The 23,580-nt window shown below is 35.1% G+C and overlaps 2 protein-coding genes and 1 long non-coding RNA gene across 4 annotated transcripts; all 3 read left to right on the plus strand.

The window, feature by feature from the left end:
* Positions 1–3,784: 3,784 nt before the first annotated feature.
* Positions 3,785–8,998, plus strand: CPR52 (cuticular protein RR-1 motif 52). The gene is made up of 4 exons (XM_028323482.1): positions 3,785–3,830; positions 4,799–5,075; positions 8,123–8,329; positions 8,803–8,998. Exons 1-4 carry the CDS (start codon positions 3,822–3,824, stop codon positions 8,850–8,852), a joined length of 543 nt encoding a protein of 180 aa, XP_028179283.1. The 5' UTR covers positions 3,785–3,821; the 3' UTR covers positions 8,853–8,998.
* A 2,023-nt stretch (positions 8,999–11,021) lies between these two features.
* On the plus strand, positions 11,022–11,687 carry LOC114366568 (uncharacterized). The gene is made up of 2 exons (XR_003657027.1): positions 11,022–11,123; positions 11,366–11,687. It is a non-coding gene; the product is annotated as an uncharacterized LOC114366568 (long non-coding RNA).
* Positions 11,688–15,219: 3,532 nt separating this feature from the next.
* Positions 15,220–22,295, plus strand: LOC114366567 (A disintegrin and metalloproteinase with thrombospondin motifs 17). 2 transcript variants are annotated; one of them, XM_028323486.1, is made up of 6 exons: positions 15,220–15,451; positions 15,544–15,630; positions 18,957–19,386; positions 21,118–21,223; positions 21,571–21,708; positions 21,993–22,295. In XM_028323486.1, exons 3-6 carry the CDS (start codon positions 19,041–19,043, stop codon positions 22,018–22,020), a joined length of 618 nt encoding a protein of 205 aa, XP_028179287.1. In that variant the 5' UTR covers positions 15,220–15,451; positions 15,544–15,630; positions 18,957–19,040; the 3' UTR covers positions 22,021–22,295. The 2 variants fall into 2 exon arrangements, with proteins under 2 accessions (XP_028179287.1, XP_028179285.1); XM_028323484.1 differs by lacking the exon at positions 15,544–15,630.
* Positions 22,296–23,580: the final 1,285 nt, after the last annotated feature.

Raw genomic sequence — 23,580 nt, forward strand, 5'->3', positions numbered from 1 at the left:
CATTGTAAATATGTAATTTCATATGCATTTGAGTTATTACAATAATTAAAACAAAACATGAAGTAACATATTAAGAGTTAAATTAAAACTATTTGTAACATAATTTTATAATTAACAGGAATATTTATGTTCCTTTATCATTGTCAAGTTAAGTTTTAAAAGTTTTTCGTTGGCTTTTATAAAGTTATCTACCAGGCCGGGCTAGGTTGCCCTCCCTATTTTATTAACGATTTTAGACGACAAATGTATGAGCTAATCGTGAAAAATCGATAAAATGCCCCGACTAAAGTTTATCGTTACGCGCATTCTAAGTGACTGTCCTGACTGTTCTCTTTGGGCTATGCTTCAAGTGATAGTAATCTGATATTATGCAAGTGCCTAATTCATTATGGTCATGGCTCAATAGGCAGATGCTATTATCATTTCACCTGTCAAGCTTGAGTTGCCCCTCACAGTCATAGCGTACACTTTGACCCAGTTCGATGAGCGACTTGTAACACTTTTATTTATTATCAACAATGTAATAATTTAGTAATGAATTGGAGATGTGAGATGAAAAGTTAAATACGCGTATCTTTGGAATTATAGATTTGGTTTTAAAAAATCTTTCACCAATACGTAGTTGCATTTTAAGACTAAAAGTCAATTTCCTACGATTTTGTTTTAATTGGTGCTAATGAAATGCACTTGCAGTTGTATCTTGTGTATTACTCCAATGCAATGCGGTGTTTTAGACAGTTCGTTAAACATGAATCCTCCACTAGGTGGACCGACGATTTGGTGAAGGTCACGGGAAGCACGTGGTTATGGGCAGCGCCGGAACATTGTGGAAATCCTTGGGGGGATGAGGGTTTGTGTGGTTGAATATCATCATCATCATGATCATCATCATCATCATCATCATCATTATCATCATGATCATCATCATCATCATTTCAGCCATAGGACGTCCACTGCTGAACATAGGCCTCCCCCAATGATTTCCACAATGGCCGGTTGGTGGCGGCCTGCATCCAGCGCCTTCCTGCTATCTTTATGAGGTCGTCGTTCCACCTTGAAAATCATAAAATATTTAGTAAACAGAATACAGAACAGAATCTAATATAAGTTACAATGAAGTTGGATATACTTTTGAGCGTTTTTTTGTATGTTTAAATATTTATAAGACAATCCAGTTGATTCATGTCTTCATATTTTTATCAAAACTGTTCCACATAGAAAACAAACCTATAACAAACTGACACACTGATGTCTTTACTATTCTACATGCCCCATCTTGATACCGAACGTAGGACTTTCTAGCCACTAGCCCCCCGTGGCGTCAAAGTTGCATAAATACGATAGGTCATTTTGTTTAAACGTGAAAGGCCATATCACGATAATGAAGATGCATTTTAATGCATGATGCGATTAAGATATTATTGTACTTCCTGCAACAATTAGACAGGAACTAACACTAAAATTATTGACCTTGGCACGGTGGTGTGGTGGCGCGTGAAAGAGTAGCGGATTCGATTCGCGTGTGTGTTTGATTAGAGACTTCCGTTGAATTTGAGTTCCTTAAAAAAATTACTGAGGCTTGTGGGTTTTGAAAAGATGATTTTTTATAGATCTTCATTAATAATAATAATAATAATAAATGATTCTTTATTCAAGTTACTAGGACTCAGTTTGTTAATATTTTCATTGGAGAAAGAATTCAAGCCTGTATTATTCTGAAACCCAATCAACCACAGATTCAAATTTAAATCAATTGTATACCACTTGTATTGTTTCAGAATAAGAAACTATACCATACTAATTACTACTAAGTACTCTATACCAGATCATTATGGGATATAAATAAATAGCAAGACAAATGTGTAGTACGATTTTTTTTAAATGCATGGCAAGGCAGATATTTGACCGCAATCGCACCTGGTGTTAAGTGAGATGCAGTCTAGGATGTGTTGTCAAATTGTAACCTTAATACTATACTTACCTATTATTAAAAATTCGATATTATAAAGATCGAAACCTAAAATTTAGAAATCCTCACGGTTAAAACTTTCTTTGAGACTATTTGCCGGTGTATACGTACTACGTAGTACTTATTATTATTCTGTGGTGTAATCAAGAGTTGCTTCGTTTGAAATGAGTAGGAAAAGGGTCTGAAAAACATTCAATTATCTAATTATTTGTCGGCCGTTTGGTGTAGTGGTTCAGAACGGACTACTATGCCGAGAGGTCCCTGGTTCGATTCCCGGCCGGGCAGAAATTGAAATGATGAATTTTAATTTCTGTTACGGGTCTGGGTGTGACTATGTATAATATTTATGTATTTAAAAAAAAAAAAGTATATAAGTAGTATATCCGTTAAGCTAGCACCCATAACACAAGCATTAAGTTGCTTACTTTGGGGCTAGCTGGCGCTGTGTGAAATTGTCCAAAGATTTATTTATTTATTTATTTATTTATCACAATCTATAAAATCTTTGTCTGAAAATATTATGAGCCGGAAGGAAGTCTGTGGTTAGTAAAATACTTAAAACAACATGGCTTGCTTAGAGCTTAATTGTAATTAGATAAGTATACCAAATTTCAGCTCAATCGGTTGAGGAGAACTGGTCTTAAATTCAGTTGCAATATTTGTCCCACACATACTAACAAGTGAAGTTAATATAAAGCTTGTAAAAAATGTGAGGTTTTTAACCTATTGGTTTTAACTTCAGCTTCAAGGTATAAAAATATTAATTTATGCAATAAGTAAAGTTCACTTGGTCAATGATGACCTGATGAGCCATGTGAATTTGGAATGATGTGATCAACTGATCTTTTATCTGATAACATTTTACTAAAATGTCTTCGAAATAGTAAAGAAGTTGGTAAAGTTAATGTTGATTTGCATTCGATTGCCTTTAAAAAAATACAATAACAAACTGAAGAGTCTTACGTAGACGAAATGATTTAAACGTAATTCATCATTATCATCATTTCAGCCATAGAACGTCCATTGCTGAACATAGGCGTCCCCCAATGCTTTCCATGTTGATCGATTGGTAGTAAACGAAATTATTTTGCCCTAATTTACTTTAAGTTAAGTGTAAGTATGAAAGGGATGATTGTCTCAAATAAAATTGATACTGTATTAGGCATGTTAAAAATACATACATATTACTGAACATGATAATGCCAGAGGCTATCAGACTTAAGAATATGGTGCTGGTAGCTATAGCCAGACAGACTTATAACAAGCCCTACCACTAACCAAATTTGTGGCACAAAATTTTGCCCCACTGGGAATCGAAACCGAGCCCTCTGTGTCTGAAGTGAAGCAGGTGGTCTTACCGACTTAGGCGGTATAAAGTTATATTGACAGTAAAATTGATCAGTTACGCATAAATTTAATTCCTAAATTACATTTTCATCGTAAATTTTCAAAATCAAAGCCAATCAACGAATTTGGTGAGCTTTAATTTGAATGTTTATTTATTACGCGTTATATTTCATACATAAAAATGTTTAGAAGTCGTAAAACAAACTGATCTAATCGAGATCAATATATCATATCCATTCCAATGCCATATAATCTAAACTAATTACCAAGTACACATTAATTACCAACAATTTGGTTAAAACGTTCGAAAAATCAGGCCTTGTCGGAGTTCGTTGCGAATTTCAACTTTGACACGTTCGATTTAAGGAACCGCGCGTGAAGGGATGCGCCTGCGCACAGTGACGTCACAGATAGAGTATCGGTCATATATCGAATTGGTATATAACCTCCGTAGTTCTCGGTCTGGTCACATTCCATAGGCACCTCTTCAGAAGAACGCATCATCATGAAATACGTTAGTATTTGTAATAGTGATATAGTGGTTACCTTTCTATTCGCGTGTCACGATTTTAGGCCGAGTGTTTTGTGTTGCATCTGTTTAACAATTAGGATCGGGATTCTAGATGTTGCTGTGATAAATTGTGATTGAATTGGTTTTGAAAAGTGAAGTTTTATCAAATTGTAAAGTGTTGCGGCCGTGATTGTGATTTTCATTCATTTCAGTAATAAGTGGGAAAGTAACAACATAATTATTAATTTGTGGCAAAATTTTGAAAACAATATTGGTACTGTAAAGATCTTAATATTAGCAGTCCAATAAGTTTGCCATCAAATTAATTTAAGTAGCTAAAAGCTACCAAAATTATGCAAGAGTATTTGAAATAAACTCATTTTTCTGTCAAAATATTTTCGCAATCTGTCAATTGACCTAATAAATCTTTACAACTCTACTGCAGTAAAATTTATTTTGTTAACACTTAGCACTTACTTCATAATGTCACCATCGTCAATAATTCAGTAAGATCAGTCAAAAGCAATCAATCGATCCTTGACCTGTATATTTGAAATTGTCACCACATTTTACATGCCAAACTCTCTTTATTTTATAATTATTCACAACAAAACAAGCAACTATAGAAAACACAAAATGTTGAACGACCCTCGCAGTTCATAGAAAACATAAAATATCAAACGGCACTTTTAATTCAAGTAGAGTTTCTAATCGGGATTAATCCCACCTCTTTTTCTTTAACCAGAATCTACTGTTTAATCACCCATAAAATCCAACCAATAAAGGTTATTTTTTTACCCATAACTGAGAAGCTCTCTCACTTGATGGAAGATGATGATCAGGCCTAAGGTGGAAGCAAGTTATACCCGGAATCCTCAACCACAAAGGATGTGGCTCTTACTTCCAACAGCCTCCAGAAGCTTAACATCAATCAGAAGTTGATTTTCTAACCAGGATCTTTAAATTTCCAGCTCATCATCCTTGCCCTGGCATCCGTAGCCACCGCTGCAAAGTTGGACAAGGTCTACCTTCCTCCCAACGCGCAGTCATCTGGCGGTGCTAACGCTGGTCTCCAAGCTCCCTTCGGTGCCTCTGGACCTTCAAGCTTCGCATCATCAGGCCCCCAAAGCTACAGCGGTGCCAGTGCATCATCAAACGCTGAGATCTTGAAGTACGAGAACGAGATCAATGAAGATGGATACCACTACGCTTACGAGACCAGCGATGGGACTAAGGCTGAGCAAGAAGGTAAAGGTTGACGTACTATGCTTGGAATTCCTTGGAAGGTAGTGCTAGTGTAGGGACCGGACTACTGTGGTAGAGATCCCAGGTTCAGTCCTCGGACAACACAAACGTTTGTACTCGTATATCGCAGTATTTACAAGTATAATTTTCATTTGTGATTGTTATTATTTTAAAATACTTTAAATATCTTTAGATAATATCTATCATATTATGATGTCCAATAAAATGTTAATACTAGGCAAACTACCAAACTGGTTTCGTTTAATTAAAAAACGTATTTGTGCGAAACTTCAATGTCCGTCATTACTGAAGCTTTAATTTGTAAATAATTATCTTGTTTTTCTTTATTTTGTCATCTAAAAGGCATTTGTTACAGGCTGTTTGATTTTAAAATGTAAACTAAGCTGTATGAGTAAGGAGAGATTCTCGTTGGGTACAGTTGTTTAAAGGCTCAAAAACAAATTGATTTTAACTGTCCACACTATTTATACTACAGTAGAATCTCGATTAACCGGATATCCGATTATCCGGACTTGTTCTTCACGGTTTCTAATTACCGATTTAGTCGTAATAAATGAACTCGTTGCTACTTGGTTTATTCTTGAAGATAATGAAGTAAGAACGCAATGCCATCGAAGTAACATGCTCGTATTCGTATTCTTCGTATGTATTTGCGATTCTGACATATAATTTCCAAAATGCCGCAACCTCACCAGAGTACAATACTGTAAACCTCGTTAACGTGATTGCCATAGTTTTGCGTCACACAGAAATAATGGTGTTTGACACAAAATCTTCAATTGCATACATCATTATGGAGAATGCAATAACATTCGTGGTTCCAGTAGATTAGTTACATTATTGTCCATGGGTATTTCAGTTTGATCCAAACATCTTCACCAAAAACTATGATTAGGTCTAAAAATCAAGAATTATGAAGCCTTTTTATCATGAATTTAAATTTTAATCTCATAAATGGTTCATTATTTTGAAATCTGCTTATAAACAATGCTACAAGTTCAACTTCTTCACAGCTAATGCCAAATATTTGACTCGAAGAAAAAAGTGTGAGTCATGTAAAACTTATGTTTTGTTCTTTCTTTCAATATTTGACTATTTGTAAGCATCATTTAATAGTCTAATAGAAAAAAATAATAATTGAGCTTGATATACACATAGTCCAGTCATTTCGTCCGAAAAAAAGGCAAATAAAAGAAAATGAATTTGCGCTTCTAATTTTTTAATATGTTGTAGGGGATACCTAGAAAAGCTTAACTTGAGATTGTCGACCAAGCTTTCCTAGGAGCTTTCGCCGCCATCTTGGAAAACGCTTAAAATTTGTTTTTCGGCAATAACTCGGCTATCCGATGAGATTCGAAAATTTTTGTAGGACACTTTTTGTAGCTTTCTTTGTGCTCTACAATAACGCCCGAACCATTTTTAGCGTATCATGCATCGTTATCGAGATATCGATCGATAAAGTCAAAAATTTTGGACACAATTTTTGTTTTTTTCTTTTTTTTTCTTTGGGTCTTAATAAATATGAAAAATTCCGAAATAATTAAATAATTAATTAAAAAGTAAAAAGTAAAATTTAATTACTTTTAATTACTTTTTAATTACTTTTTTTTAAGTAACGGCAAAGCATTTGTATTAGTTGGTTCTTGTTTTGATCCCTTGTGAGAAACTTCTCCTGGCTAACTTTTGGAGTAGTTGTCTCATCGAATGTGAACTCCGGCGATTGGTTTTTTCTCGAACGTCGTACTCTTTCCGAAGTTTTCGTTCCAGCGAGTGTCATATCAGTCGGATAACCGTCGAATATGATTGCAACCTTTCCTTCGAAGTTATGTTGTACGTATCTGACGTTAATTATTTAATTATTCCGAAATAATTTGTGTCCAAAATTTTTGACTTTATCGATCGATATCTCGATAACGATGCATGATACGCTAAAAATGGTTCGGGCGTTATTGTAGAGCACAAAGAAAGCTACAAAAAGTGTCCTACAAAAATTTTCGAGTCTCATCGGATAGCCGAGTTATTGCCGAAAAACAAATTTTACCCCTTTTTTCAACATGGCGGCGAAAGCTCCTAGGAAAGTTTGGTCGACAATCTCAAGTTAAGCTTTTCTAGGCATCCCCTACAACATATTAAAAAATTTGAAGCGCAAATTCATTTTCTTTTTTGAATGTACGTAATGACTGGACTAACACACAATCACGTAGAGCTCAATGAAAGCTAGGCTCTGATGACATACAAATATTTACTCACTTCTTGATGAATAATTATTCAGTTATAGTTCAATTTGTACCCAATTAGGCCAACCTTGTTTGCTTGAACGTGAGAACACAACATATCGAAGTAAACACGAACCGAAATCATAGCAAATGCAACAGTTTAAAAGTAAACTAGCCAATTATTTATCGAAAGGTTAACAACGGTTTAGACGGACGTGTTAAGTTAAATTATGGCTCTTTGTTAACGAGCTTAAATTAAGCACATGCAATGTTATGCAGTTTAAGGAATTCGGGTCTAAGTTTACGTTAAACTTTATACTGACATCTATATGTAGACAATGTAACATTTGTTATGGATTCGATTACGTGATCGTTTCGCTATGTGCAGAAAATAAGTGACCAGAAACTTAATAAAAATAAAAATAAAATACAACTGTCAAACCACACAATGTAATGCAAATAAATGATTTGATTTGAAAATCATGAGGCTATTTTAATTACAGTGCTGTAGGTATTATAAATAAGGACATTGGGCAGAAAATCGCAGTAATGACAGTCCACAAATATTCTGCTGCAAAATGAAACTGAATTTTTATAAAAAGCATTTTCCTACGGCTTCGCTTAAACTTCTGTCACTCACACGAGACTTAATTTTGCACGTCCCCTTTAAAAAGCGGGTTAAGACTATCCTAAATAAATCAATCAAAATAAATCCTATAATTCGTATAATCTTTTACGTTCGCATTTGTAATACTTATTAGAATGGAAATAACTATAGAAAACCTCATCACGCTTGTGATTCTCCTTCCCCAGGTCGCGTCCTCCCCGGCGCCGCCCCTGAAGAGGGATCCCTCAAGGTCTCCGGCTCCTACTCCTACGTAGGAGACGATGGTCAGACCTACACCATCACCTACACCGCCGATGAGAACGGATACCACGCGGAAGGAGCTCATCTGCCCACCCCCCCACCGATCCCCGAAGCTATCCTGAAGAGTTTGCAGCTGAATGATGGCGTACGAGGTAAAAGATAAAACTTATCCCGTAAACCGGTACCCCCATAACTTGAGAGAGTTCCCCTATCTGCAACCCTCCCTGGGTTGCAGATCACTATGGCAGACCAAAAACTGCAAACGGAACTTTCATTGTAAACTGCAAATGATGATGATGGTAAGTAGGGCAGGAACATGGAGTTAATATAAATTCCAAGGTTACCAAAGAATTACTGATTCTAACAGTGACAATCAGACCAATCAGTGAAAATGACAACAGGCTTGTAATAAAACTACAAGCTTTTAGTAACACACGTAAGTTATTGCTTACACTTTAACTCAAGGAGTTTCAGAAAGGCTTGAGTGGCGCGAGTTACTGAATTAATTCAAATTTTCTACTTATAGGTATTTGTATTTGAAATGTGTACACATGAGAGAGCGCGTTTCCTATTATAAAGTTGTTAATATCAATGACTAATGACGTATTTTTATTTTATTTTTCAGAACACTACGACAGCCAAAAGAGCAGTTACGACGCCGACGCGGGATACTAGTTTCGTTCTGACTGTACCCCCACAGTACAGTCAAACACAGATTAATTAGTTATTTTTGTACATTTTTACCTTTTTTATTTAAATTGGTTTGTGGTTGATTGGACGTGATGGCCAGTATGTGTTCAAGTAGTCGTTACTGTTAACTTTTTATAATTAAATCTGTAAATATTTTTATTCAGTTGTTTATTTTTAACGAAAAATGTAATTTTAGTCCCCACTTCAGGAGCACGGCCCTTTCTAATTTACAACAGGCAAATGGAGGACTGATTCGACTCTACTTCTTTAGGTACCTAGTTATTGATAGGTTTATTCAAGTCAATTTATGAACAGCTTAAAGCCAATATTACTTGGCTTTATTTGTTAACAAAATGACCCGTTTCTATTGTTTTGGGGGAATGAAGAATTTGTTTTTAATAATACAACACCTACTAACGTCAGTCGACAAGAGCTCTTCTGCGTACTTGTACATAGATTCGTGTTCGATTACCCTATTTACTCGTACATTCACCGTTACTGAGTCAGTATCCTAAAATCACACATTATTAAGAACAAGCGGCAATAGCCTGACGTCAGATATCACTGGGCGTCATAATTGCAAGCCTCTATTCTGAATAGCTATATCGATGTAGAAATCGTAAATTTTTTACTTCTTCGGAAGAATTACGACGGTTTTAAGTACGACATATTTCGTTTCAACGGTGTTGGTTGATGGAAACTGGGCACTGTGTGCTCCTAGACAATCCAAAGTCCATGCTTGAGTTAGCGCAAAGAGCCGATATTTGTTTGGCCAAATCTGCTCTTAAATACTCAAGCTTTCTCACTCGCCAAGTAAAAAATAAAAGTTATGTGAGTGAAGGACACAGACACTCGCAGTAGAACCAAGTTCGACTATCAGAGTAGACTCCCCGATCACCGGCCTTGGGGCATAGCTGTGAATGCCCGCGTACCATTAACAATTCGACATGAGCGATATAACTTGGTGATGTAAAGGAATAGTGTAAGGTTTGTAAGCCAATGCATGCGATAACTCCAAGTCGATTCGTAACGCGGGTTCGAACCCCGCCGCCACTCGACTATTGTAGTAGACCCTCCACTCGTAACACAAGCATATTTAACTTATCACGAGGGATTAAAAACTATAAGTAAATGTTTGGCATTAATATTAGTTGATGCTTATTTTTTGTTACATAAACGTGCTCACTAACAAAAGCATTTACTTGCAAAAGGAAATACTTAACTGTGAGAGCTCGAAATAATATAGTTAATTAAGTCCAGCAATACTGCAACTAACTAAAATGATTATAAACCTTGATAAGCAGATACCAAATGATACCTACCATCGTATAATATCTAGTGACATCGGCACATTGCATCCTAATACAAAACAGAATATAATGTACGAGTTTTGTGATTACTTTTCACTCTCTATATTTCGTATTAGGTACCTATGTCTTGTAATAATTGAATACAGCGCTTACTTTAATAAAACCTTTGACTGTTGGTGTCAGAATTGATGATTTATCATATTTTGAACTCTACAACAAATACCTCCCTATGCCAGTACTTACGTAGTTTTAGTATCGCATCGCTTTATATTCTTAGTGAATCACAATCTCTTTCGATGTTGCACATTAATGATGTTTGCGGCTAAATTTTTGATGGTTCATCAAATTAGTATTTTTGATCTTGCCATTGACACTGAGATTTATTTTCATTACCAACATCAATATTGCACTTGAACTTATAAAATAAATAATGGCCCTTTAAAATAGTTTTCAAAAACTTCCGTAAATATTTAAAAAAATTTGCTAATAAGGTCATTCGACGAATTTTGAATCAATGGATCTATGCTCCAATTATTATGAAAATTTTTTATAATCAGTTTTATAATAGGTACTTACATCTACGAGCTTAGTCGATGCACACTACGTGTCATAATCATCATCATCATCATCGTCATTATCATCAGTTCATTCAGTCTTTACTTCAGAAGCACGCCCTACTCCAATTTACCAGCTACACTCCCCACGATGGCCAGACTGGTTCGGTAGTGAATTTGGGATGGGTCAAGGAGGCAACAGTGACTCGGTCGGCTACAGTGGCTCAGTCATGTTTCGACCTGAAGGCATAGGAATATATATTTGTCTCTTTTACCGATTCAATGGTCTTGGTACCCGAACACATTTAAACCAGTTTGCTCGCCGGTCAAGTGCCGTGCGGAAGGGTGAGGGAATGTTTTTTGTTTTCGCGCCCACTAAATTACATTCTAAGGTGAGTTTCGATTGTTTTCATATCTTTGTTTGTTGCTATAGGTAATAGCCGTTATATTTATCGGATAGTAGGTCTTGTATCAATTGTCTTTAATCCGAATTTTGACTAATTTGTTTTACATCTTGGTTTTTTTGAGCAAATATTTACAAAATGGCGTAGAAGTACACAGTGACTCAATTTTAATACTTTATACGAATTCAATATTTTATAACTTTAAATCGAATTTTGTTTTTTATTTACAGAATGCCACGGAAAAAAACCGACAGAAAAATAGGGAAGAAATAAATAACGAAGAGATTGAGATGACTTAAGATCTTATAGGTAGCAATAAAAGTACTAAGAGTCGTGTTGAATTGTTGATTATAATAAGAATAGCTTGTGCAGTTTTGTTATTATTTCTAATAAAAAACTACGCGGAATGGGCATTTTCTTTTCATATAAATACTGCCGTACCACGTTAATACTGTGTACCACGGTAGTGAGTCAGTGTGTACACCTAGTAGTCCACAGTGGCTCAATTATCATTTTTTTGTTTTAGGTTCCTACTTTGACATAAGTAGTAAATAATGTAGAATCATGAGTGCTCAGTTACAGTTCAATAGTGTATCTAAAATGTGAGCAAATTTTAGGCCAATATTAAAGCGATATCTATTTTTATTAGGCTTCGAAAAAAAAGTGAGTCACTGTTGCCTCCCTGACCTAGTTTTTGCCCGCGGCTTCACCCGCGAAATTTAGTTTGTCACATATCGTCATAAATTATAGCCTATAAAATATGTTAATCTGGATTATGAACAATGTAATACTGTGAAGTTTCAACAAAATCCATTCAGTAGTTTTTGCGTGAAAGAGTAACAAACATCCAGACATCCTAACTTTCGCATAATTCGCATTTATAATATTAGTAGGATTATTAACCCCTAAATTAGGCTTCTAGTGAAAATGTATCATAGTAATCAAGTACCTACTCTTTTAATGCCCATGTTTGTACAAAATCATCCAACTACGATTTCATAGGCAAAGATTTGCCATTTAAATCAATTACAATCGAAGATATTCTCCGAACCGAGAATTAGTGATTCGTTCCTTGAAATCATGATTTATACGAGCATGATTTAAACATGGCGTCATGATAGATACTATGATATTTGTAAGCCATGACATTGTTAGGACTAAATCATAGACTGTAGGTCTAGCTACCTATATGAAGCTTACAAATCATTTGACGTAATTTTTATAGTGGATTTGACAAATTACTCTATTTGACATTTTATTTTCATCCAAATCTGTCTAGTAATTTTTGCGTGAAGGAGTAACGTTACAAACTTTAGCGTTAATAATATTTTAAATATAGCAATTGACGTCTTAACTGGGACAAAATTCTAATTAAATACATCATTATTCATTCTGTAGGTAGGTATGATTACATTGTGGTAAAAATACTGAGCCGCAAACTAAAGCAGTAAAGCAGGAAAACTGAAATAATTAAGTAATATTGTAGTATTTTTTTTATCAAGACATATTGTATATTTATTATTTTCTTCTTAGTGACATTTTTAAAGGCTAATATTTCCCTCAGGTCTATACTAATTTTATAAAACTGAAGAGTTCATTTGGTTGAACTCGCTAATATCAGTAACTACGAGTACTTCCGATTTGAAAAAAGCATTTATCGAGGACAGCTATAGGCTATACACCATCACACTACAACCAATAGGAGCAGAGCATCAATGATAAATTTTGTGAAGACGGGAAAAAAAATTAATACCATTTTACAATAAATAAGGTAATATGAAATTCCTTGGGGGAGACCTTTGTCCAGCAGTCAGTGGACATCATTGGGCTGAACTGAAAGAACGAACGAATAATAGGTACAAAATCAATTACATATTTGAAAATCATATAAATACTTGAAAAAATCGAACTGCCTAAGGCGGGAAGGGCGGAAGAGCAGTCGCCCGGCAAGCGAAAGGTCGTGGGTTCAATTCAAATTTCAATTTTTTCAAGTTATTTATAATTTTCAAATTAGTTTGAGATGCGACTCTTAACGCTAAAAATTTAATAATTACAATATATTTCATTTAATCATGCATTCTAAATATTACAAAAATCCATTAATTTTATCACTGCGGTAGTTAAAAATAAGTGTTATCGGGCTCACCCCGCCAGTCTAGCTTAGACTCTATCAGAGCGCTAAAATTTGTCAACCGAGAGTCAAGGTTGAAAGATAAATGCATATTTTTGTAACCTACATTGCGATTAGTATACATGTTTTCTGAATATTCAGTTCCGCAAGTCAAAATGTTTTTACCTAAACCAATTGACCCGGCGAACATGTGCCTACTTATAAATGCGAGATTGCTAAAATATTCTCTAGGACTTCATTTTGGTAAGGCTATAGTTCTTATCTATCAGGGATGCTAGATCGAATGATCCTATTATCGGGAGAAAGAATATGATTTTGGAACTTAGGTCGGGAAAAACAATAAAACCAACAACCGAATGCAATAAATAGATTGCAGTGGTGAAAAGATTTTCATCAATAAAACCTTGTTAGCCAAGGAGGCACTGCCCAGCAGTCTATGTACGCCACAGTCAATTAATTAATGATTTATGAGATTACACTATTTCAGTATTCATAGAATGAGTTCCAGTTGTCCCAGTTTACCACACAAAGACACATGAATATGATTTTTCATTTGCTGTTCTAGTTCAGTGACGTCTAGCATCACTGCAACCGGTTTCGGTCTATTGTGATCGCTTTAATCCTGCATATTTTTAATAGAGAGGCATCATTTGGAAGGCTTGTCCTGTTGCACCTCTTCTCTCTTCGTCTAAGCCTTGAGTGCCAACGTGTGGTTTAAAAAAACTCATTTTTGCAAATAGGCTTTTGAAGAGCACTTTTACACGTCCCAGTATTAACCCTACCACTGCTTCGGGACAGTAAATGGGCCAGTGCTGAGAAGAAGCAGCGCAAGAAACTCAGTCACTATCGATGTTAATACAGTTTTCCGTGTGAGGTCCTTCAGGAATAATACTACACGATTAACGTCAAGCTCTACAAGTTTTATTTGAAAGAGAGGCTTTCAAACACTGTGAAAGTTAACAGATCTTCTAAAATGTACTGGGTAATGGGTACACATGTATACGAGTATCTTCCATGCAATTCTGAAAGTTATTGTTTGACTTAAGATCCTATGTCCCCTAGATGGGGCAGAGGGCGTCCACAACAGTCCTCCATCGCGTTCGGTCTTGAGCTTCGCGTTTGATCTCGCTCCAAGTCTTGCCGATCTTCTTCGCCTCGTCTGCCACAGTGCGCCGCCAAGTTTGCTTGGGGCGACCACGTTTGCGTTTTCCTTGGGGGTTCCAATCCAGAGCCTGCTTGGGGGGTTAAAAAGTTATTGTTTTCCCGAATCAATTACAAGTTTAAGACGTTTGATATCCCTTGGAACTACCGGACCTGTTGAAACATAATGCAAGGTTTCATCAGAAGCCAAGGGCTGTACAGGAGTTGGACAAATGGGAACGAGATGAAGAGGTTCTGTATCCGAAAGTATTGACCTTGCGGTAATTCAAACTATTATTACATTATCTACAGTTACTTGGTTTACAGACACACTTTTATTACGTACTTACAAGACAGTCTTATTTTTTGTCTGTATGTTGAACATATATTTTTCCTTTTGGCAATGTTTAGTCATTTTAATTTATAAGCTATCTCAGTCATTATTAAAACTTCAACTATATCATTGATTTATATTTATTAAAAACTTATCTGATCCACGCATTTTTATTTCATAAATAAAGTCTAATGCAATAATACTGCGAAAGTTTCAAATTGTTGTTAATACTTAGGCCAAACGATTGGTCACGCGTGTTCATTGCAAATTGAAAACTATTGGCTCAAAATAACCTTCATAATTAGGTAAATTGGAAATAGCATTAATCTAGTATTCTAAGTTATTTTAGTACAGGGAAACACAAATCAAAATACTTAGGTCACCCAGTTATCACCGAAAATATTTATGTCACTTACAAACAATACAGGCACAGGAAAACCCGGGTGATCACAGTAGTATACAGTCTGTGCCAAATGGGACCACGTTAGTCCAACTTTAGGCATTGAGTCGTTCGGGTCAGATGGCTAAAGCTTCACTTATTTTAGTATTTAGTGAAGTGAAAATGTAACCTTTTTTTTGTAATTTTATAGTTTTTTATTGAAGTGGTTTATGTTTGTGTTTTTTTTTTAATGTAGAGCAGTGAGACCTTAATTTATAATGAGGCTGTGTTTAATGTTAAGTGTTCTGCTTTTGCATGGAAGCTTTTCTGATGTAAGTTTAGAAATGTTTTTTTTTATAGCATGGTTTTACGATGACTACAAACTTTTTAAAAGTCTTTCGATAAACTCTACCTTTTTTTGTAGATTTTCTGGTCGCTTCTTGAAGATTTTAATGAATTTTACGAAACTTTGTAAATATAACCGCGAAATGCAAGAAGATAAAACATGTAGGTAGGTATTAATTAATTCGGCGAACTATGCGTTATCTTTGACATTAAATTATATGAACTAACATTGTATTATAATACCTATTTTCACGTTTGAAAACATAAATTACTAAATACAAATAAGATACATAGAGTAAATGACTGTTATCCTTCAGGATTCAGAACAATGTCAGGTATCTTTGAGGGATAGAGTATGTCACCAGGATTGTGTGTGATTTTGGTTACATACAACACACAGAAATACCAAGTAATGTAGATTCTAGCCAAACTGGAAACAAATAAATCATTTTACACTATGTACGCCACCTGGGAAGCGAACCCCGAACTTCCAAGGTTCAACTCTAACCACTGAACTATGGGGGATTAAACATTAATTGCTTACACACAAAAGCCCTGTTCTTAAGGAGGTCATCGACCTGAGTTTACTTGCATCTGGTGCAACTAAAGCGCATGCGTGAACTTGCATAATGACCGCGAATATTCACATCTGCTAAACTTGGCTGTTAGAATCTCAAAGAACTGCATGTGTTCTAAATTCAAAATGGTTTTATACGTCAAACATGCATTTGTTTTTTTGCTTCCCTAAGTTCGTTTTTTTTTTCTATTAAATATGGCTTCGTGCGGGTTGCACAGCCAGAGTCATGTTTATAATAAACAAGTAAAAAAAGATTCAATATAGTTTTGTCAAAGACTCCGATGGAAAACTTTCGTTCGCTAGGGAGATCCGCGTGCAATGCGGGATTACTAATGTTTGGCNATACCGTGCAATGCGTCCCTTGTCGATATAATGATAAATAGTGAATGAATGATAGAATGAGACTTTTCCTCGAGTTTCAGTTAATATTAGACATTTTACTGTGTCTTCGAGTGACTAAGCAATTTTTGGTTGCATATACCTTATGCCTATAGGGGAACCTGTTGTACTTAGGCCAGTTTTTCGAATTTTGATTTTTTGGAAAATAATGGTGATAGTTAAACTTGTCTAGTGCAGTTATATTTAAAGATCATTTAATTAACTACATAATTCATTCATAAAATTGTGTATAATTTTAAAAATTTGGGCATACTAGCTGCTAGAAAAAAAAAGGGAAAACTGTCCTAGGTACAACAAACCAGATGTACCTTGGACCGTGTACGTTGTACCTATTTAAATTGAAATAAATGCTTATATTCGCTTCAATTTGTTAATTTTCTGTTAAATTATTATTTGAAATACCAATTATTACAGTTATTAGCAACAATATCTAAGTAAAAGTATTTTTTAAAAAGATCCTCATCCATATTTTTTGTACTAATTATTTTTCACAATTTTTTGCCCACAAATCACTTAAGTTTAAGCCGGGTCTCCAGTCCATGTTTAACCTTACACAATCAACAAAAATATGACAATATTCAACATTTTTTCTAGAAAATTTTGTTGAATGTTGATATGTTATGTCGTGTAGGACAAAATACGCGCTGGAGTGGCTTTAACTTGCAATCTAGTTTTTTTTATTTCTTATCATTTAACATAAATTCTAGCAAAATATCCATTAAAACCGCTTTATCAACAAAAATAATCTTAAAAAAGTCATATGAAGATACATTAAACGTAAATTTAAAAAACATTAGAAATAAAAAAAATATATATCAAAAACAGACTTTAAATTGCTATTTTGAGGTCTTCGGGGCATTGTATCTATAACAGTATAATATGTTTTTTTTATTACAATAAAATTCTCATTAAAAGTAATGAAAATCAGTGACCAAGGTACATCGCTAGTTGGGTGGTCAAGGTACAACATTGCGACTACTTCACTTAATAAGTATAATAAACCCACTTCCATTTGAGCTTAGGATCTGAAACTCATATCGTCCAGTAGCTAGATATATAAAGATTATGTTGTAACTATAACCGTTTTGTCAAACATGCAACATTTTTCATAAATTGTCATGAAGTAAACCTCCAAAAACTCACTGCGTCAGTGTAAAATATTAAATTACCATTTTTTCTTGTACTTGCACGGCGTCGGCGAATCTTAGCTAACTTCACGTTAATGTTGACAAATAACGTATGTAATACCCTAGACAACTTTTCATAAAACCGCATAATTTAAAAAATATATACAATTGTTTTAGGTACAACTCTGTCCAAGGTTCAACAGGTTCCCCTACTCATACAATAGGTACATGACCACTTAATAGTTCGTAAATAATCTACAATTTTCACATTAATTTAACATTTATTTGAAAGAAAAAAGTTTCTGTCAAACATGACGTTTAACTTTCCCGCCAAGTCTATCAAATTCATGTGCCAATATCCTAGATACGCAATGGGTTTTTTTTCTCCGTAGCTAGCTACTTGAGAGACAATTGGGTTATTGGCACCGCCAGTCAATTGACATACTTTTAGATGATTTTTAGTTCTGTCAGGACTCAAATTAAGGTCATAATGACCATCATTATTTGCTTACTCGATTAATTAAATTAATTTAGGTCTTGTCTCGAAGTTGTGATAGGTACTTATAAAGTTTAATGTGAGCTTTTTATACGAATATTAAAAATGTCAATTGTTAATATTTCCTATGAAGCCACGATAGCCGAACGGTGAAGGGGTCGCACTGACCGACTCGTGATCCGGGGAAACCCGGTTCGAATCCCGCCGCCGCTCGACTATTGTGGTGAGACCACTCGTGACACAAGCTTAATTAGCTTAGTACGAGAGGCTAACGGGACTATTAGTAATATGTGCAATACATATTACTAATAATCTTAAAAAAAAACTAAAGACTAATTTAGTGACGTCATTTCTCAGACCCACGAAACAATGTGTCTCTTACGGGATTCGATCTCGAAACTTTTGTAGTGCTAAGAAAAGCCTTTGATTGACTGTATCAGAAATATAAGAATGCCACTTCTAAAGCAGGCATATCGAATTTGAGTCATCATGCAACGGTGAATAATACAAACATTGGCATATTGCTGTATTTGTAAATGGCAGACACATTGATAGTTATCATGGTCGCGAATTCGAACACAAGTAGGTGCGTCTTTAGGTATGATAATGGGCAAAAGATAGTGTTTTGAATTTTTAGCTTAAGACTTATCTAGGAATAGATCTCTTGTAGTGTTTTGGCTATCATGAACTAAGACAATAATAATATCGCAGTAAGTAGGTAGGTACTTAACATTTTTTTAGATTTTAGCAATATAGATTACTTACTCCAAGAACGTTGAATGAATCCGCCATTTGCAGAACCTAACCCAAACACAATGGGAAAAGGCACAGAAGAAGAAGAAGAAAATTATAGAACCTATCCGAACCTTTTAAACAGCATATTTTTCTTTCAGGGCAACCGACCAAAACTAAGAAACTCCAAAGAGTCTTCAGTAGAATACTTCACGCGACAAAAAAGTCATTTAACAATACCAATCATGATGCACTTCGATAAATCCCTAACCGACAAACTAGTGAAAGAACACAAGATCAAAACCAGAAAAAAGCTGAAAGATATATCAAGGAATATCCTAAAAGAGGTGGAAACGTACTTCAGGCACCAAAGTCTGAACCATAGCATACATTTTAACTTATTAGATACAAAATTCGTAAAGAAAAATAAGCTAGAAATGGACGAAAATGGATCGAAATACTTGAAGAATTACTGCACGAAACAAGGACATAAGAAGAAAGAGAGTAGAAGATGGTGGTTCTCAGTCCTTTTGACAGGAATGGATTTGTTTTATCTAGATAAGAATGGGCGAGAAATCAGGAGTAGTACAGGTAATTTTGAATCTTATGTAGATAATTTAAATCATGCTTTGTAAATTGTCCTGCCAATTTGATGCTGTGGTCATACCACGGAATCAAAATGCAATAGAACATTTTGTCAGTTTTTATTTTGTGTCTCGTATCCCACGGATCTTAGAGACCTGAAGCACAGAATAAGTAATAGTACAGGTACCTGAAGTTCAGTAGATAACCTCAAAAAACTTTACAAACTTATCAATAAATGAGCTTACAAAGTAGTGTTCTTAATAATCAATTTCGTTGAGGGTCCACTAACAGTTTATTCTCTTGGGACAAACTTGACTTTCACTGGTTGGGTTTATATTGGCGGTCAAGCTGTTGATCCTGGCTACTCAGTAGTTGCAGCGGTGGGTACGAGAGGTGGGAAGACCTTCTAATAAATGGTTTGTGTAGATAAGGTCTATTTTAAACACTTGCTATCGGGCCTACACCAAACTCTGTATAAACGAGCTATCAGTACAAACCAATTTGATACTTTGTGCCTACAAAATTTCACGCTCAATTGCCTGAATTATGTCTCAAACAATGTTGAAATGACCTAGAAGCCACGATGATTAGGCATACAAAAAGCTGTAACTGGAAATAGAAATGGCGTCGGTGCAAATAGGGTTGCCAGATGGTCGAGATTTTGCGGGATTCCCCCGATTTATTGTATGTTCTGACTCTCCACAAAATCCAAAATCTCCCAAAAATCTTTCTTTTCAACCGACTTCAAAAAAGGAGGAGGTTCTCAATTCGACCCGTATGTTTTTTTTTTTCTATGTTTGTTACGCGATAACTCCGCCAATTATGAACCGATTTGAACAAATCTTTTTTCTGCGTATAGGTAATACCTCAAGGGTGGTCCCATTTAAATTTAATAATAGAAAAAACAATCCCCAAGGGTGGAAAATTGGGGATGAACTTTTTTATACGCAATATCTCCGCCGATTATAAATCAATTTGAACGATTATTTTTTTGTTGAATAGGTATTAGTGAGTCAGTCAGTGAGTGACAAAATTAAGTAACTTTGACCCGTTATAATTCTTAAACTACTGGTTCAAATTGAATGAAATTTTAAATATACCGTGTCTTTACAATGCCTGCATAGCTAATGAAAATTCAGCCTTCTAGTTTTATCCACAACGAAGTTACAGGCGGTCGAAAATGGCCTGAATTGCTTCGAGAAAAGGATGGTACGGCCGTGCCGCTTTTTTGCTCGACTTGGTGGGGGCACTGCCGTGCCCCCAGATCTAGCATGACCATAAATGATATTACAGAAACAGACTAATGTAAGCTAATTAAGTTCACACTTTATAACTTTACTAAATAGTAAATTTTAGTAAATTAAAGTACCACATCAAGCTAAACAAAATGACATCATTATGTACTTACACCCGTATTCACAAACATTACTATGAGGTCTCACAGTGCGCGTGAACGCACAGGGTCACATGCGAACCAATCACAGAGCTCTATTCAACGCTGTGCGTTCGATTTGCTGCTTTACTTAAGCAAGCTAGCCGTTAAGCTAGCACCCATAACACAAGCATTAAGTTGCTTACTTTGGGGCTAGCTGGCGCTGTGTGAAATTGTGCAAAGATTTATAAAAAAAAGCATCGTTTGTGAATACGAACGTTAGTCTTGGGGTGATTTTGCAGCAAAAATGTATGGTTTGATGTGCTGTCAACTGTACCTAATCCAAATTATTATTATTTTTTCAGGACGAAGCTATATGGGAGGTGTTTGCGCTTTAGACAAGAGCTGCACTGTGCTAGAGTGGAATCCGAAAAATATTGGATATCTTCTTACACATGAAATAGGCCACAGGTAGAGTTTATAGCTTTTATAAAACATGGACAAAGAAATTATAAGATACTAGGCACACAGCCTTAAATTGTTACACTTCTCAAATACTTGTTATTGATACCTTTATTTTAATTTAATTTACCTTCTAAAACTCTTTATTCCTTACTTAAATGTGTCATTGCTTTTTACTTAAACAGTGTTATCAAGTATTATGTAGCAGCAAAATATTTTTGGATGGCCATATCCACTTCTATTTAAGTAAGTTAAAACGAAGAATTCAAAAACTGAAAATTAGTTAAAAGATGATCTTTATATCTGATCATTATAGACTACCGCATGATAAACATTTTTCAATAACATTCTTCTAGCCTCGGCATGTCACACGACGGAGCACCCCACAACGACTGCCGGCCTCATCGGTATATCATGAGCAACAAGTACCACCCCCGGTACCACCCTAAGACGTGGTCTGGATGCAGCAAGAAGGATCTCCAACGGTTTCTTCTGTACGTATATCTTTCTTTTGAACTCCTCCTATGTTTTACTGATTAATTTCGCTGCGAGTCCAACAACTGTTTAACTTTCCCCGGGACAAAATTGACCTCCATTGATTGGGTGGGTTTTTCTCTTCCTCAAATGCTCTGCTATTCGAATATTATTAATATTTTAAAATATTTCTTAAAAATCTAGTTTTACATAATAGGAGAATATTTTTATTTTCCAATGTCAATGGTTCACAACGAAAAGTTGTAGGAGAAGTAAAGTTTTAAATTCTCTTGTTTGGTTTCAGGAGCAGAAAAGCTTGGTGCCTTAGATAGCATTTCATTTCTGCCAGATGATACATCACACGTTTTTCCTATAACACAATCACAATTCTCGAACGCCTTGTGTTTTATTTGCCATAAACTCCCATCCCGTAACAAGTTAGTTGGAAATATTTTTATTTGTTTACCGCAAGCTGTTGTATCTCAATGAATTTGCTCATGAAGTTTTGACAGTATAGTACCATTACAGTATTTAAATTCAATGATACAAGGCATTCATTCTTTATTTAATTAAGTGGAATAAATGAAATAATTGTGGGACGCCTTTGTCCAGCAGTGGACGTCATTCGGCTGAAACGAACGAAGGAATATAAGGAAATATTCGCATTTTTTTTCTTAATATCTACTTTAAGCAGTTTATTGTTGCCTCGTTATAATAAATGCTTATGTTTTAACACATTTTTTATTGAGTAAAAGATACCTGAAATTATGCGCTAATTATTGCAATTTATATCTCCCAGCATGGTTTCAGAAAAAAACTCGCCAAGTTACCGCAATGACTCTGTAAGTAGATCTAGACCGAGTCTAGACAAGACCACAAAAAGGTCTATTGCGTAACCAACCACCTACAATGAATGAACTGATGATAACGGAACCGCAATACTAAGGACTTTCACTTCGGGGCATGACTTCGGAAGTAAAATAATTATGGTCACAGCTTCTATGAAATTCTGAAAAACCCTTATTATTAATCCTGTAGCCCTTTAGAAAATTACTTAGTACTCAAATGATGAAAAACTATAAAGAGATTGAATGATCACAGATCTTTTCATCGACAGGGTATAACATTTCTTATTCGTTCTCTTTTTTTATTTTGTGGTATACAATGTATATGTTACGGCTAAAGATAGGTGTGAACATAAACTTAAGATTAGCCGGCTAAACTTAAGTTTATCTTCGACGAGGTGTTAATGTTAGTTTTTTTCTATCTTTAGCCGGCTAAACTTAAGTGTAATTAAACCGCAGATCCTTGGCTAAAAATGTAGAAGGAAATGGAAAAGTAAACAATGTAATAATGTTTACTATTTCGACACGAAAACTTTATTAAAAAATAATCACTTTCATTACACATACTTTTATGTACCTATGTAGGTATTAAAAATTACAATTATTACAATAACAAAATATTAATTACTCAAAACAATATCTACCTAATCATTAAAATAAAATAATAAGGATCCATTTGGTCATTACAGAATCTTCTGTAGGTATTTAAAATTACAAAATAAAACTGCGCGCGCGTTGTCTCCCCACCGCCCCCTCAAGCCCTCTGTCGGCCTGGCGCGCCTGGCCTGGCCTTTCGTTTTGACTAATGTGCACATTAGCCGGCTAAAGATGGAATATCACGACGCAAACTAACATGTTATCGAACTTTAGCTGCTTCTCGAAGATAAACTTAAGTTTAGCCGGCTAATCTTAAGTTTATGTTCACAACTATCTTTAGCCGTAACATATACAATAAAGTTTGTTCTATCTATCTACACCATAATAACCTTAATTCAAAAAGCTATTTAGGAAATCCAGAATAAGAATGGCCATGAAAATCATTCATGA

This window comes from Ostrinia furnacalis, unplaced genomic scaffold (genome assembly GCF_004193835.3).
Source record: "Ostrinia furnacalis isolate ACB-3 unplaced genomic scaffold, ASM419383v2 OfSCF0638, whole genome shotgun sequence".
Lineage (NCBI taxonomy): Eukaryota > Metazoa > Arthropoda > Insecta > Lepidoptera > Crambidae > Ostrinia > Ostrinia furnacalis.